Below are 14,490 nucleotides of genomic sequence, written 5' to 3' on the forward strand. Positions count from 1 at the left end.
ACTACAGTGGCCACCGTAAAAGTAGAAACATGGCGCTGCAACGTGGCGATCTCCATAGGCAAGGACTCACTCCCTATGTAGACATGATGATACAACAATTTTTATTTTCAGGTGATTATAGACTAAAGAAAAACATATATTGTATTCCATTAGTGCCAATATATCCTCTTAAATCCACAATGAACCTTGAACAATACAAACACAGCAAAAATAGACCAAAAAAGGCACCATCCAGAAATACTAATTTAGCTTGCTGCCCAGTCCAACAACAGAAGCCATCCCAGATGCTGAGAAAAGCTCCACCAGGGGCCCATGCATAACGCTTAAGGGTGGTTAGTTATTTTCAGAAGCAATAATTAGCATCCATAGTGTCAAAATTTCTCTCTGGCTCTGCAAATAACATTTTGTATGACAACTATTAAACAGCATTAAATCAGCTCAAAGACCTTATTAGTTACACTACTTGGACATAGCTATTTAAATTTGAATATACACTACGCAGAGTAAGAAGGGAAGAAGATTTGAGGAAACAAGCAGCAGATCCAAATGTAAGTAAGAACTGAAGGACCTATGTAAACAAATGAGAGAGAAGAGGAAAATTAAAATGATGAAAGAGTGCAAGGAAATTCTGAAATGTTTTAATGTTCTTACTATTTTGGGGATTTTGTACAGATCACAGGGAAATAAAATAAAGAGTTACCACCTCGCGATTGTATGCCGCCGCCAACCACTCAGGTTACAGTTTTATTGCATGTCTGTTCAGACTCATGTAATATATGTTGTGAAAACTTTGAAGGAATTTCTTTAAAAAAATGAATGTTTGTTTTTTGCAAAATGTAAATGTATATCACTATATTGTCATGTATAATTCCAGTGAAAGATTTCCAGTGAGAAACATGTTGTTTTCACTCAGAGACCATTTTTACAGATGACACAGGAGTGAGCTTTGTCACATGGTGCAACTACAGTCACCTGAAGCTCAACATCAGCAAAAGCAATGACCCTGTGGTGGACTCCCAAAAGACCAGGAGAGGACACAAAGTGCCATGTAGCCACAACAGTTGACAGTGCTTCAAAGATGGATGTTGCTGAAAAGAAGCTACAAATAACTCTAACATGTGATTACTTCACACATGTCTCCAGTTCAACAGTGCAGAAAATATACATTTAGCACAGTTTCAGGAGACACAGATATGCCCAATTCAGTATCTGACTAAATGTCTCCACTTCTGTTCCTAGGCTATGGTGTTCAGCAATGACCTGAAAACATTATGATGTCACAATGAAGTTGAGCTTTGTCCTTTTGGATATAAAATGTCATCACTTTACCATTTTATTCCATGAGACATTTCTTTGAAATTTAATTGTAAGTAATGTTTTAATTCATGACCAAAATCTTGATTTATGAGGTCACAGTCACCTTTGACCACTAAAATCGAATCAGTTCATTAGTGAGTCCAAGTGGATGTTTGTGCCAGATTTAAAGAAACACCCTCAAGCATTCCTGTGATATTGCATAGAATAAGATGGACCAAAGGATACGTGGACAATCCATGAACATAATACCTGCAGCCATGGCTGTTGCCATCACAGAAACATAGATCAAGTGGAGTTGTGTTAAGCTGCTAAGTTCAAGACAAATTTTCTTGAGAGGAATGCCCTTTTTGAACCTAAATAGACATACTTTCTTTGTTTATCTACTACTGGAAATTTATACGCATCAATGTTGATTTGCTTGCCTGTCTGGGGACCAATTGAATACTGTCTCCCCAGAATTTGTCGGACTAAAAGACATTACTTCTTTGACCTAATTCTTACGCGTCAGTTCTTTTCTAAGAAATATAGGAAACTATAGGACCCTTCAAATTAAGTGCAACTAAGAGATCTAACAGAGAGGAGAGACCACTGACTCCGTCAGAGAATCGCTCATTTGTCCTCAAATGGATTCATGGAAACCTGCAGTATGACTGACATGAAAACAGCCACCAAAACATAACACGTCAATCAATCTCAAGCTTAAACAATACTGCAGTTCACTAGTGCTGAGATCCCACATCATTATCGATATTTTATCATTTATTTTGTCAGGATACAGTTCAACTAATATGTTATGTGAACATGCATGAGTTTATGCTTGCATGAGTGTGTGTGTGTTTAACTATGTGTATGTGTGTCTGTATTCGAATGAGGATGTGAGGATAATTTAATTATGGACCAGATAGAGCGGGTTACTGAGGTTAATATCCTGTATGCACTCTGCTCCTCTCCGGACACAGTAATTGCTTTAAGCACATTAGGAACTTTATTGACTGCGATGGCCTTTTAAGACATTACGTTTCTGCTGCTTAGTGTCAGACAGGAGTCGTCCGGCTCTGCTTACTGTCTCTGTCTTCCTCTATCTCTGTCTTTCTTCCTTTTCAACCCTCCCAGCTTGCCCTCTGCTCGCCCTGTCACTCGCTCCTCTCTGCATGCCCTGCTTGTCTGTTTCTGCTTAATTGAAGGCTCCGTAAATATGATGAGATTTGTACAGAGCCTCATCCGTAGAGGCGGCTTGATGAGGTTTGATTGGCAGGTGATTAACTCCTCTTAACCCGCAGAATCATTTGTCCTCGGTGGAACAGTTACACTAATGACACCATAAAAGACTTCTTGATGTGTCAAATTCTGGAGCAGAGCTCTGGAGAGAGAGCTTCCAACAACTCCTTCGAAAAAGTACAGCCCCCTCACTTTTCTTTCTCTCAGTTGAGATCAATCCTCTCAACACCCCCCTCCCCCATTTTCACTCAACTAGACCTCTTAATGAGGATAGAGGTGAATGGAAGGAGTTATTAAAAAGTCCTCACCTTCCTCCTGGGACCGCTAAAGAGGAATTATATGCAACGAAGTGCACTTACAGCCCCAGTTAGAGTTATTTCACATTTCTGTTGCCATAAATCCACATCCACTTCAGTCATGACAGGAGTGGAAAATTATTTCTGGCCCAGAAAGAATTTTGTGTTCCTTTCTTTTTATAAGGGATCTGCTGGAAGATTTTCATTAGGGGCTTCAGGTAAAGAAAAAATGAAAATTACAGATTGGATGGAAGGCTGGGAGGGGACGAGAGACAGAAGAAAAGTGATGGGGAGGAGAGGAGAAGCGAAGGAAGAATGTCGCAGCTGACAGGGAGGGGAGCCAAGCAATAAGTACAGCAGATATAGCCAATGTGCAGAGATAAATGATGTAATATCTGCATGGATCGATGTCTGTACTGTCCCTCTAAAAGGGGCTCTCTCTATAAATCACATCACCATCCCTCCGACTGCATGTGCACACACGCGCACTCAAATACACATCTTCACACTGCAGATACACACAAATACACACACTCTGCAATTATTTCAATTAGTATGAATTAAGATGTATGACTGTAAAGTCTCAGTGTCTCAAGACCACTATGTAAATGTCTTCTTCCAGCTGTCCAGTCCCATCACTATGCAGATGGTAGGAGGAACCAAGGAGGAAATCAATTTGTTAAGATAGCACTATCCAGCTAATGAGAAATCAAGTGGCTTGACTTTTCACATGAATCCCATCATGTCCTCTCATATTATGAAACTAAGATGTCATTAGTTGCACTTAGTGTGACTAATAGTCAAACCACATCCTTGTTCAGTGTCTTTGCTAACAGTCCCATCTTGTGGCATTCTCAATAATTACACTTAAAAGGATCACAGGCAGGAGGTCAGGCAAACAAACACCTCACAATGCAAAACAAATTTTCAAAAAATGAAGCTCATAATGTTTGTTTCTTTTATTGAAGTGGAGTGGATTAAAACCAGTGGTTGACCCCATGGGAAATATTTGTCTCACTCCCATTTGCCCCTTAGATGATGTATGTACTGTACCTCTACACAGTGTTACCCACATATGAAGTCTTTTTAATCCAGAGTGGCACACACATTCCCAATGTACTTAATGTTATGTTAAAAAAAAGGTGCTTTAAATGATGATGCATTAATTAGTCTTGCTTAATCTCAGAATAGACTTTTACTCATCTTAATATTACTTCTGACGTTCAGCCAAAAAAAAAAAGGAAAGGGAAAGCTTCTTTTAAGCTACTAATAAAGTATAAATGAATATTTAACACCCAGGAATGAATGTATATGTGGGCCGATGACTGACATGCTGCTTTTTTTAGACACTTCCTTCCTTCTTGCAACACTGTGGTGTTGTGGTGCAGTGATGCATCAGCATCAGACAGTGATTATATGCTGTCTTTGTGGGGGGTTTAAGTTGCCTTATGATGACTTAAGAAATCACATATAAAAGCAATGATTGTTGGACCTCTTATAAAGCTGACACATATACTGCATACTGGCATCCAGCTTATAATGACTCATTTATGAGGCTGTCTTTGAAATTATGATTTCCTGTGTTCACAGCATGAATAGCTGCATCTGTTGCCAAGAAAGCAAAATTACAAATGTGGTATAAGGGGAAAAGACACAACAAGACTGAGAGTTTACAGCCATGGTAAATGGTGTAATGCCTTGCATCTAGGGTGTTAGCATGCAAAGAATAAAGGAAGATGATGGAAATGTAATATTGGTAGTCTATGTTATTGTAGACCAAAGTACTGGACAAAGTGAGATTTTGAACTGATTATTGATATCTCTACAAAATGTCATGAGATATTTCAGTCTGGACCATAGTGGTAGCCATTCTAGCATAGCTATGCAATGTGATCATGTCTCTTCTAGTCATATTCTTCCACTTCAGCTGAAGCCCTGGATATTGCTTAAATGATGCCGGGGGCAACCTCTTGCGTTGTAGCTTGACAAAGAAGATGCCAGCAGTAACAAGAGGTCAAGGGTCAGGTTATGGTCACAAAACTTGGTTATGGTACAGAAAAGCCAGCAGATGTCGCTACAAATCTCCAGCTTTTGTTGCTACAAAACACGTCTTTGAGTGGCACAAATTCAGCTGGAAAGGCAGCGGTGTGTCATTGAAAAACACCCGTCTTTTTAGAAGCAAAAATGCAGCCGGAATGGCAACGGCATATTACCAACAAACTCCCAGCTTTGGTTGCAAAAATGCATCCGGAAAGATAGTAACGTGTCTCTAAAAAAATGCTGACTTTTGAGTAGCACAAAAGCAGCTGGAAAGGCAGTGGCGTGTCACTAAAAAACACAAGACGTTCAGTGTCACAACCACAGCTGAATGTATGTCAGTGGACTTTCATGCGCTTTAAACAGTGTTTGAGTGTCCAGTAATGACGCGGATGGGTTTTCATTGGAGTTAGTATAAAGCCCATTACAGTGGCGTTGGTGGCACTGCCTAAGAAGCGGCATATTTTGACAGCCTGAGAGTGAGACCGGGCTGTGCTACAAATCATTGCCTAGCTGTAGTATCTAGTGTGTGTGTTTACTGACCTTAAATTTATTCAACCCTAACAAAGTGTTGATAAAGTCACATTCACAACTGAGAGATTAGCAATCAACATTGTGCTACACATTAAGTAGTTTCCTCACAGCACTTTGGTGCTGACACAATAAAGTCCTATTGATTTAGAAGGTGTAAGAAAGGGACATTTTTCCAAAGGAATCAGTCTTTATACAATCTGTACTCTGAACAAAAAGTGGAGGGACAATTTCAGGAGCTGAGTTATGAGATGTACAGTAAAATATGAAGTAATCCATTTTGAGCTTTTGTTTCACACCATCCCTCCCTTTGTTAAATCAGGTGTCTTTTTTTTTTTAGATGATAGATATCCCAGTTCAGAAATACCATTAAAGCACAGAGGGAAGCATACCTCATACAGACAAAACAAATAGTAGAAACCTGTTCTGCAGCATGATGAATGGTGATTCTGCCTCTCCCCGTGTGTCAACTGCAGTACGCGAATTATTCAATCATTGCTTATTCATCCCAAGTGGAGGAATCACTCATTTACAATAACTTTGCTAGGGGTAACTTATAGATCCAGGCGTTACTGAAGAAACAGAGGGATGGATGTGGAGAGTTTCCTGTAAAGTTTTAAAGAACCTTGAAGCTATCAGCATTTGTGAAAGTGTGTTTTGAAAAAGTGTGAAATGTCAGTTCAGAAATAACAGAGAGCATCATGAACACTGTGCACTGTGTGGGCTGTCTCAAAGTTTTCTATTGTCTTCAGTGGCCCAGCACAATGCTGCATCATGACAGCGTGGATTGTGAGGAAAGCCACTGTCTGGGTAACAGTTGCTAAGAGTAACATTCTCTTGTCCATGGCAACTAAGTTCCAGAATACAAGAATGCCAGAGCCATATATGGGCATGTGTCTCACAGAGATGATGTCACTAACGTCTGCATGGGCTCCCCTTTCAGTTGTGGGAATGTAAAGACACAGTGTGGGTGTGTGCTTCTCTGACACATAAAGATAGACGTAGGGCATGCAGATTAGTCGGGTGTGTGGCTTCAAGAGAGACAGGCAGGTTTAGTTGAAAGAAGTGAAAGAAAACTTGAGGAAGAAGCATGTTACGTAATGATCTTTAAAGACGAACTCTGCACGACTGCTGTAAATTCGTGGTGGAGTGAGACAGGAATTGAAGGAAAGGCCCAAAAAAATAAAGGCAGCTGTTTGAAAGCCTCAGTGGTAGATAGACAGCACTAAAGAAAGAGAGAGAGAGGGAGCAGCAGAGAAAGAGAACAGGAACAGAAAACAAGACTGGAGAGAGGCTGCTTTCGTTGAGTGCTAAGCCTGTTACTGATCTCACTGAAGGCTTCCTGTGTCAGCACCATGGGAAAGTCAGGTAAGTGGAAACTGGACCCTGAGGATATTAACTCTGATTCCCCCAATTTGGCCTGAGTTAGAACTTTGCCCCCAAGAAACTGTGTGTGTGCAGGCTTGCTTGTTTACTGTAAGTGTTTGGGCTTTGCTATCAAAGTGTGATAGAGGAAATACAAAATTGCACAAGAAATAACTAATTTAATAGTGTCAAAATGGCTTGTACTGATCCTTTGTTAAGATTCATCCTGCAGTACGCTGAGTCGATGCTGGCTGTTAGGGCAGCATTGGTAGTTGTATTGTTTGTGTGTGGCTACTTCAATGTGCCTATTGTGTGAGCACTCGAGAGATTGTGGGATTTATGAAAAGACCTGTGAGTGATAGGCACCGGGCAGAGTAGGGGTGATGTGGATGACGTTTTCTACTCCATCATCTGTCATCAAGTTGCACTCGCTATCTGAGGTCAGTCAGTCTTCAGGTGGTGAACTCACATTTCAGTCTGTATTCTGCAGCCATGTATGAATGTTCATATTGCATCATCACATCTCCTCTGTCAGATTTCTCTCTCTGGCTGCCCATTAACCCTTCCTGTCTCTCTCATCCCTGTCTATCAGCCTCGAAGCAGTTTTCTGAGGAGGTGCTGCAATGCCATAATGAGTACAGGAGGAAGCACCAGGCTCCTCCACTGAAGCTGAGCAGCAAGTTGAGCAGAGAGGCTACCCGGTGGGTTAATGCACACACAGATTAAATTAGAAACCTAATTAGCGAGGACTATGCATACCAGTCATTGTCAGCCTGCTCTGGATAACCCTGACAGTTCCAGCCTAGCCTGTCACATGAAATAACCACAAAATATAATAAGATATTGACGGCCTTGGTTTGTTTTCATTGTGATTACAAGTTGTGTTGATAATTTATTGTTTTGAGTGAATGCAAACTTGATCAGTGCTATCAGGGAGGACAGAGGCAACTAACTGTCTGGGATAACAGACTTCCAATTCATTTCCTCGAGTATTTTTGGTGGTACAATAGCAGCAGCATCATTAATTTGCTGATAACCTTAAATTTTATTACCCCTTATATGTAAATGTGCACAATATAGTGTTGGGGGAAAAGTTAATTCCTCTGATATGTTTATAACGTTTATTTAAAAGAAGAGACCAAAAGCTATAGTATGTCATAACTTAAATGATGAACATCTACACGTCTGGTTGTGTGGGTGCCATTCAAATAATATGTATGCTGTTAATATCCATGATGGTAAATATTTGGGTTTGAATTTCACAGTAATTTGGAGCTTGATGAATGGTGCTTTCACCTATTCCTCTATATTAACTGGCATTTAAAAATGCTTACCAGTGGTTATGGGCAGACCAAATCTTTTCACAGTATCGGTTCCTTCAAGTTGATACATGTAAACGTATCAAACCTTTTGAACCATTTTAATACTTTTTGCTAATATGGCATCAATGTCTTTGTGACATTGCAGCCATACCATCCAGCTTGTATGTAGGAGGGCTGTGCAAAATCGATATGATGTTACAGAAATGTGACTGATCAATGATTTGTTGGTCATTGAGTGGCAAGTAGCAGTCCGTAGCCTTTTGTTGCATTCATGTGGTGTGGGAATAATCTGAAAAATGACTTCCTGATCATATTTTATGGCTCACCTGATTGGTTTCCGTTGCTCATCCTTATCAAAATGTTGTTTAAATGCTCTGAGCAATAAAATACAACACATCTTCTCTGCAGCATCAATATTACAACTTAAAGCTCATGAACACACCAAAGTCAGATGAACAACCATCTGAGGAGTATATGAATATTGACGTTGGCTGGTGGAGGTGGGACTCAAGTCGGATTCAATCACTTCTGGTTCACTCACTGTAGACAGTGTGATCAGTGCCATACGTTACTTGCAAGAGCAGAGTTGGGGATTTATGAGCACTTGGACAATTGACAAGCTGTCCAGACACTTAAAGGAGTCATTCAACAAGACTAGGTTAAAACCTAGTACATGGCTGGACTGTGTACAGTGGTTACATTTTCTCTTTTCCCCCCTCTGCAACTCTGGTTGGAATCCAGGGATGAGCGTCCCTGTGTGACCAACTGAGGCTGTGTTGCCTTTGGCTGCTATCACAGCCAAGCTCTGCTGATTACAACAGATTGTGAACCGTCCTTTCGCTGCTGATTACCAAACAGAGAATTCTGTCATTGCAGCGCCTCCCGGTCCAACATGTAATATTCACTTCAGTTTCAATCAGTGTCTTATTTTCTTCTTCTCTTTATAACGTCAGCGGCACGCATTTTGACATTGTAGCACGTATTTATTTATCACTATTAAATAAATGTAGGGCTCATGTCATGCAAATATAGCTCCTCCAGCAAACTGAGGTGATCCTTTCTCTCCTCTCTCCAGAACTAATATAAGGACTGCAGAGGCAAGTTAGCTGTTTAGCTTGCAATTTCTACCATGCCACCATGTTACAGAGAATGAGCAATACAGCAATGCAGGACTGTCAGCATTTGTCAGCATGTCCACCGGGTCAGCGCCTATTTATTTTGAAATAACAACAGCCAATGGGAAAACGGCAATGTCACATCATCAGTCACACTGACCAGTGCTGCAACTTCATCACTCAGTCAGTCAGTCAGTCACTCACTCACTCACTCACCCACTGACAGAGTTTCGCATTTATGGGCTGGCCTCACATACTGCAGTCCAGCAACAGATTCATTGGTCTACTTTTACCCATCACTGTTTATCAGAATTATGCAAATGCTTCACTCTTGATCAAGAGGACTGTTAAGGCATCATTTGCTCATTAACAGCTGCATGTTTTCGGGAATAATTTGCAGATTTAGAACATAATACAACCAAATAAGTAACAAAGCTTCCTGGATGTCTAACTGCAGAGCTAAATTTTGACTTTCATCCAACAAAAAGCATCATTAATTCTTGTGATGGGGGACACCTCAAGCATTTGACATCTGCATTTTTTTCCAGGGTAACATGGCAGGCACATGACTGCCAATAGTCTTTCAAATAAAGACATGAACAAGTTAATACCAGGCCAATTTGTTGAACCTTGTCTCCGTACAACAATTGGAGCAAACACCATGTTGATAAAACCAACAGGCTATCATATTCCAATGGTTTCTGTGACTGCTGTGCATATTTACACTTAGTTAAACAAATTTATTCACTGTTTGTCTTAGTGGGTGGAGGCCACTACAGTGCAGCAATTTTTTAACAACTGAGAGATTTGGGAAGCCTAAATCTGAAGAAATTATGTGCTTTTGTGGGGTTCTTTTTGGGGAGTTTTTTCTTGGGTGATGTGAGGGTCTAAGGGCAGAGGGATGTCGTACACTGTAAAGCCCTCTGAGGCAAACCATGTTTTGTGATAATGGGCTATATAAATAAAACTGACTTGACTTGACTTTAAAGCACAAGGCACTCATAATTGCAATCTCTCAAGTGCAGGAGTGGATTTATTTGCAGGACATAAAGAAGACAATTTCAGCAGTGCTATCCACAACTTTGTCTCTTTTTGCAGTTATGCTGAAAGTTTGGCCAGCACACGGATCCTTAAACACAGCCAGGAGTCCAGTAGAGGGAGCTGTGGAGAGAACCTGGCATGGGCCTCCTATGACCAATCAGGTACATAAATGTGTATATACATATATATATATATGATTACTAAGAATATAACTGATTATTGTGTATATAGTCCCTTTTTGTGGTCCTCCAGAGATACACATCCCTCCATGCATACAATAGTTTAGTCTATGGGGCTTGAAGTAGACTGTCCTCCCCTGAACGTGAACAGCTGGGATCTATTTCCCCTCCACTTTGTACTGTGTTTGAGACCTCAGACACCATGACTCACTGCAGAAATATGTCAGCGCAGGACGGTGTGATTCATAAAACATCTCCCACAGTGCAGCACTGGGTGTCAAAAAGTGCAGCATTGTAAACATGTGCCAAAAAGAGATTTGCAGCTCCAGGGTGCAGTCTTCTTAAATCTCTGTTATTTTAATCAATATGTACGACATACGGCTGATTTAATTGTCCTTGAAGTTGAGGTTACAATTTGTCCCATGCACACACAGGAAAGGATGTTGCAGACCGCTGGTATGATGAAGTGAAACAGTACAACTTCAACCGTCCTGGATTCTCCTCTGGCACTGGTGAGAATTACATGAAAATGTCTGTCCATCTCTCTCACTTTCTTTCTTATCTTAGTCAGTGGCAAACCTCTTCTAACCTACACTATAATAACATCTGGCTGGGTTAAATTCAATTTCAGGATAATTATAAGTAATCATTAGAACTTTTCTGATGTTAAAGGAGCTATACGATGCTCAGAACATTAGAAGAAGCAAGCACCTATTAGCTGTGTAAAGATATAATGGAATAAATGCATCCTGAGCAGAAAATGAAGTCACACTGCCTCTGTGTGTTGTAATCCGAGCTCCTCTGTTCTTTGTTTCGGTAGATGGTCTGGCTGCTCATACATTTGTGTGCCTGTGAGCCTGTGTGTGTGTATTCCTCTGGCTAGTTTATCGCTGTGGCACTGGCCTTATACAGTGATTAGTGCTGATATTAGCATTAACCCTCCATTGCATGTGACGGTACTTTATTCATTAATGCCAATTGTGTACTTTCACACACCAAAGTGCATTGTAGCCTCACATCTATGTCTGAGTGAGAATGTGAACTAAGTCAGTCAAAGGAACAGGCTTAACACATTTTGCACGCAGAGAAATTGCTTGTCAAATGAGAACGCTGCAGTGCTGCGTATGTGTTTTGTACTCTAATCCGATTGTACTTTAAAGGTGATGATTGTCAGAAAGGAATTTTGCATCTGTCTGGGCACGCCTGTTTCATCTGTGTCATCTGTTGAGTGTCATTATAAGAGGGTAGAAATGGACCATAATGGGAGTTTTACATCATAATGACACATCCACCTTTTTTTCTAGTACAGTCTAGTACAGTGCTGGCAAACACCATGTAGTGGGAACATTTTAGACAATGTAAACACAGTTAGCTTTGTCAGCACTGATGGCTGATTAATAATTTATCATTACAAAAATTACCCAACTTTTGTGCATATCTTTGAGGTTTGGAATGAAACAAGTCTGGCTTTAAGAATTGTGATTTGTAGCAATTTTCTGATGCTTAATTTTGCAGATACAAATCAATTAATCAAGGGAGAAAAATCAGTTAATACTGAGAATAATCATTGCCAGAAACCCTGACTTGAAAAATTTCAAAAGTGACATTTTCAGTCTAACCTGATTGTACAAACATTGATTTAAACATCAGTATTTCATATCAAAAGTAGAATTTTCCTTTTTGCCCTGCCATATTATATCAAACACTTTCCTTCTCATGTGTTTTCATGTCTTATCTCATCTCATTTCTCCTCACTTTTTTTTATCAGTGCATTCATTTCAATGTATTTATTTCTTGCTCTGTCTCTCTTTGTCATTTTCTGTTCACTCATTGTCAGTTTCTCTGTCTCGGTGTCATGTTTACCCAGGCATGGGCAAGGTTGTTGTCATTCCCCTGCTGATGTCACACCTCAGTCAGTGTGTGACTGTCTGAGTCAGTGACCAGCCATGGGGAAACTGAGGGGAAATCACAGTCCTCTGTATCACTCCTCGGCCTGCATGTCATTTTCAGTCTGGCCTAATTCCTCCAGATGGTTTTCTATAGCCTCAGACCCCAAGTATGCATGAGTCTGTTAAACTTAATCACACATAAAACAAATCATTCCTTGGAGCTCATCACAGTGATTCACACTGATTCATATAAAGTTGCCTGATAGAGAAAGAAAGAAAGAAAGAAAGAAAGTGTGCAGGGAGGTTTGGGGCCAATGAGTTAGAGGAATTAAGATTCCTTCATCTGTAAATATTTAGAGGAACTGCACTCAGCCATGTCCTAACACTCTGGTTTTACTCTGCTTTTTGTGCCATTAATTCTTTCTCTTTTTTATTTCTCACACTCACCACCTAGGCCATTTCACAGCAATGGTGTGGAAGAGCACTAATAAGCTGGGTGTCGGCAAGGCCATCGCATCAGACGGCTCTTCCTTCGTGGTTGCCAGATACTTCCCTGCTGGGAACATCACTAACCAGGGACACTTTGAGAACAACGTCCTACCGGCTAAAGTCTCCACCTAATGATGTCTAGATTCCCAACACTTGACTCAAGCCCAAAGGCATTTTTTAAATTTTTTCCAGGAGAGTCTGAAGTTATCCACCTGCACTTCTTCGAATGATACTCAGGAGAGCGCCACTTCTTGCCTTGCAAAAACTCATACTGCTATCTTGTATGGATTTTAAAAGATGAAATGCACTTAGAGTCCTATGTTTGTCATTTGAAAGGAGACCCCTGTATGAAGCACCACTGTTTTACACTGTTAACAAAAACACTTCCAGTGATCATTTAGATTGTTTAATCTATATTTTTGATGGTTGTTTATATTGTTTGTGACAGTATTTCAGTCATTAATGCCAATACTTTTTATATATTCACACACTGAAATACATCATTGCCTCAGATCTACATTTGAGTAAGAATGGGAACTAAGTCAGTTACAGGGACAGGCTTTATGCTTTTGCATGTGAAGTTATGAAAAAGTCATTTTAAGGTGCTGACTCAACATGTCTTTTATAAGTTCCTGTTCTTGCCAACAAATGTCAAAGCAGAACTCTGACATCCCGTTTATGTGTTATTGAATCTGTCTTGTACATTTTAGGTGGACTGTTTAGCATCTGTCTGGGCACGCTTGTCATCCGTATTGAGTGACATTATAAGAGAGTGAGAAACAGAGCAGAATGGAAGTTTGAGTTTAAGTTTTTAATTTCATAATGACACATCTGTCATATCTGAGTCTGACATAGTGTTGTAATTCTGAGTATAATTACTATAGGAACATTTGTGAGGTTTACATTAATAAGCTTTTCACTCCAGGGTTGGTATTAAAGGTCTAAATATTTATGAGACTTGCAAAAATTTTCTGGCCACCAAGTTTTTTTTTTTAAATATCTGCAGACTACTTCTGCCAAACACAAAAAATATATGCAATTTTAAAATGCAGCATGCATTGTTTCCTTTAAAAAAACATTACCAGGACCCATTTTTGCCTTGCCTATATTTCACCCAGCCCTTGGTGTTTGCCACACATGAACAGCATGTGATGATATAGTATGTCTTTCACATTAAAGGTCCAGAGTGTAGGATTTATGGGGATATATAAATATAAAACTATGTTTTTATTAGTTTATAACCAGGTGAAAATAAGAATAGTTGTTCTTTTGTTACCTTGAATTGAGCCATTTACATCTACATACAGAGTGGATCCTCTTTCACAGAGTCTGTGATTTTGTTTCCACGGTAGCCCGGAATAGACAAATCACACACTGTCTCTCGATAGGGCCAATTGCTTTTTCACCTTGGTGCTGCTGGTGTTGTTCTCTAAATGCTGAGCAGCAATCAGCTTATAGTCTGCAACTTCACCACTAGATGCCACTGAAGCCTATACACCAGACATTTAAATACCTAATAAGAATATATCATGACCAGATAAATAACCTTTTTCACATAAAGAGCTTGGAATATGGATAAATAATAAGCCTTCTGTGTGTTTTTCAGTTAGGCATGCTTGAATAAATATATATTCCTGTTGGCTCTTAACATCAGCATAAAAAAACATTTTTTTCAAAATATATTGTTGTCA

General features: G+C 39.9%; 1 protein-coding gene across 1 annotated transcript; it reads left to right on the top strand.

Moving 5' to 3' along the window:
- Positions 1-6,328: 6,328 nt before the first annotated feature.
- Positions 6,329-14,479, top strand: glipr2l (GLI pathogenesis-related 2, like). The gene is made up of 5 exons (XM_042489601.2): positions 6,329-6,767; positions 7,357-7,465; positions 10,300-10,403; positions 10,856-10,933; positions 12,765-14,479. Exons 1-5 carry the CDS (start codon positions 6,755-6,757, stop codon positions 12,929-12,931), a joined length of 471 nt encoding a protein of 156 aa, XP_042345535.1. The 5' UTR covers positions 6,329-6,754; the 3' UTR covers positions 12,932-14,479.
- The last annotated feature ends 11 nt before the right edge of the window (positions 14,480-14,490 follow it).

This window comes from Plectropomus leopardus, chromosome 11 (genome assembly GCF_026936395.1).
Source record: "Plectropomus leopardus strain MGB_pleo_1.0 chromosome 11, ASM2693639v1, whole genome shotgun sequence".
NCBI lineage: Eukaryota > Metazoa > Chordata > Actinopteri > Perciformes > Serranidae > Plectropomus > Plectropomus leopardus.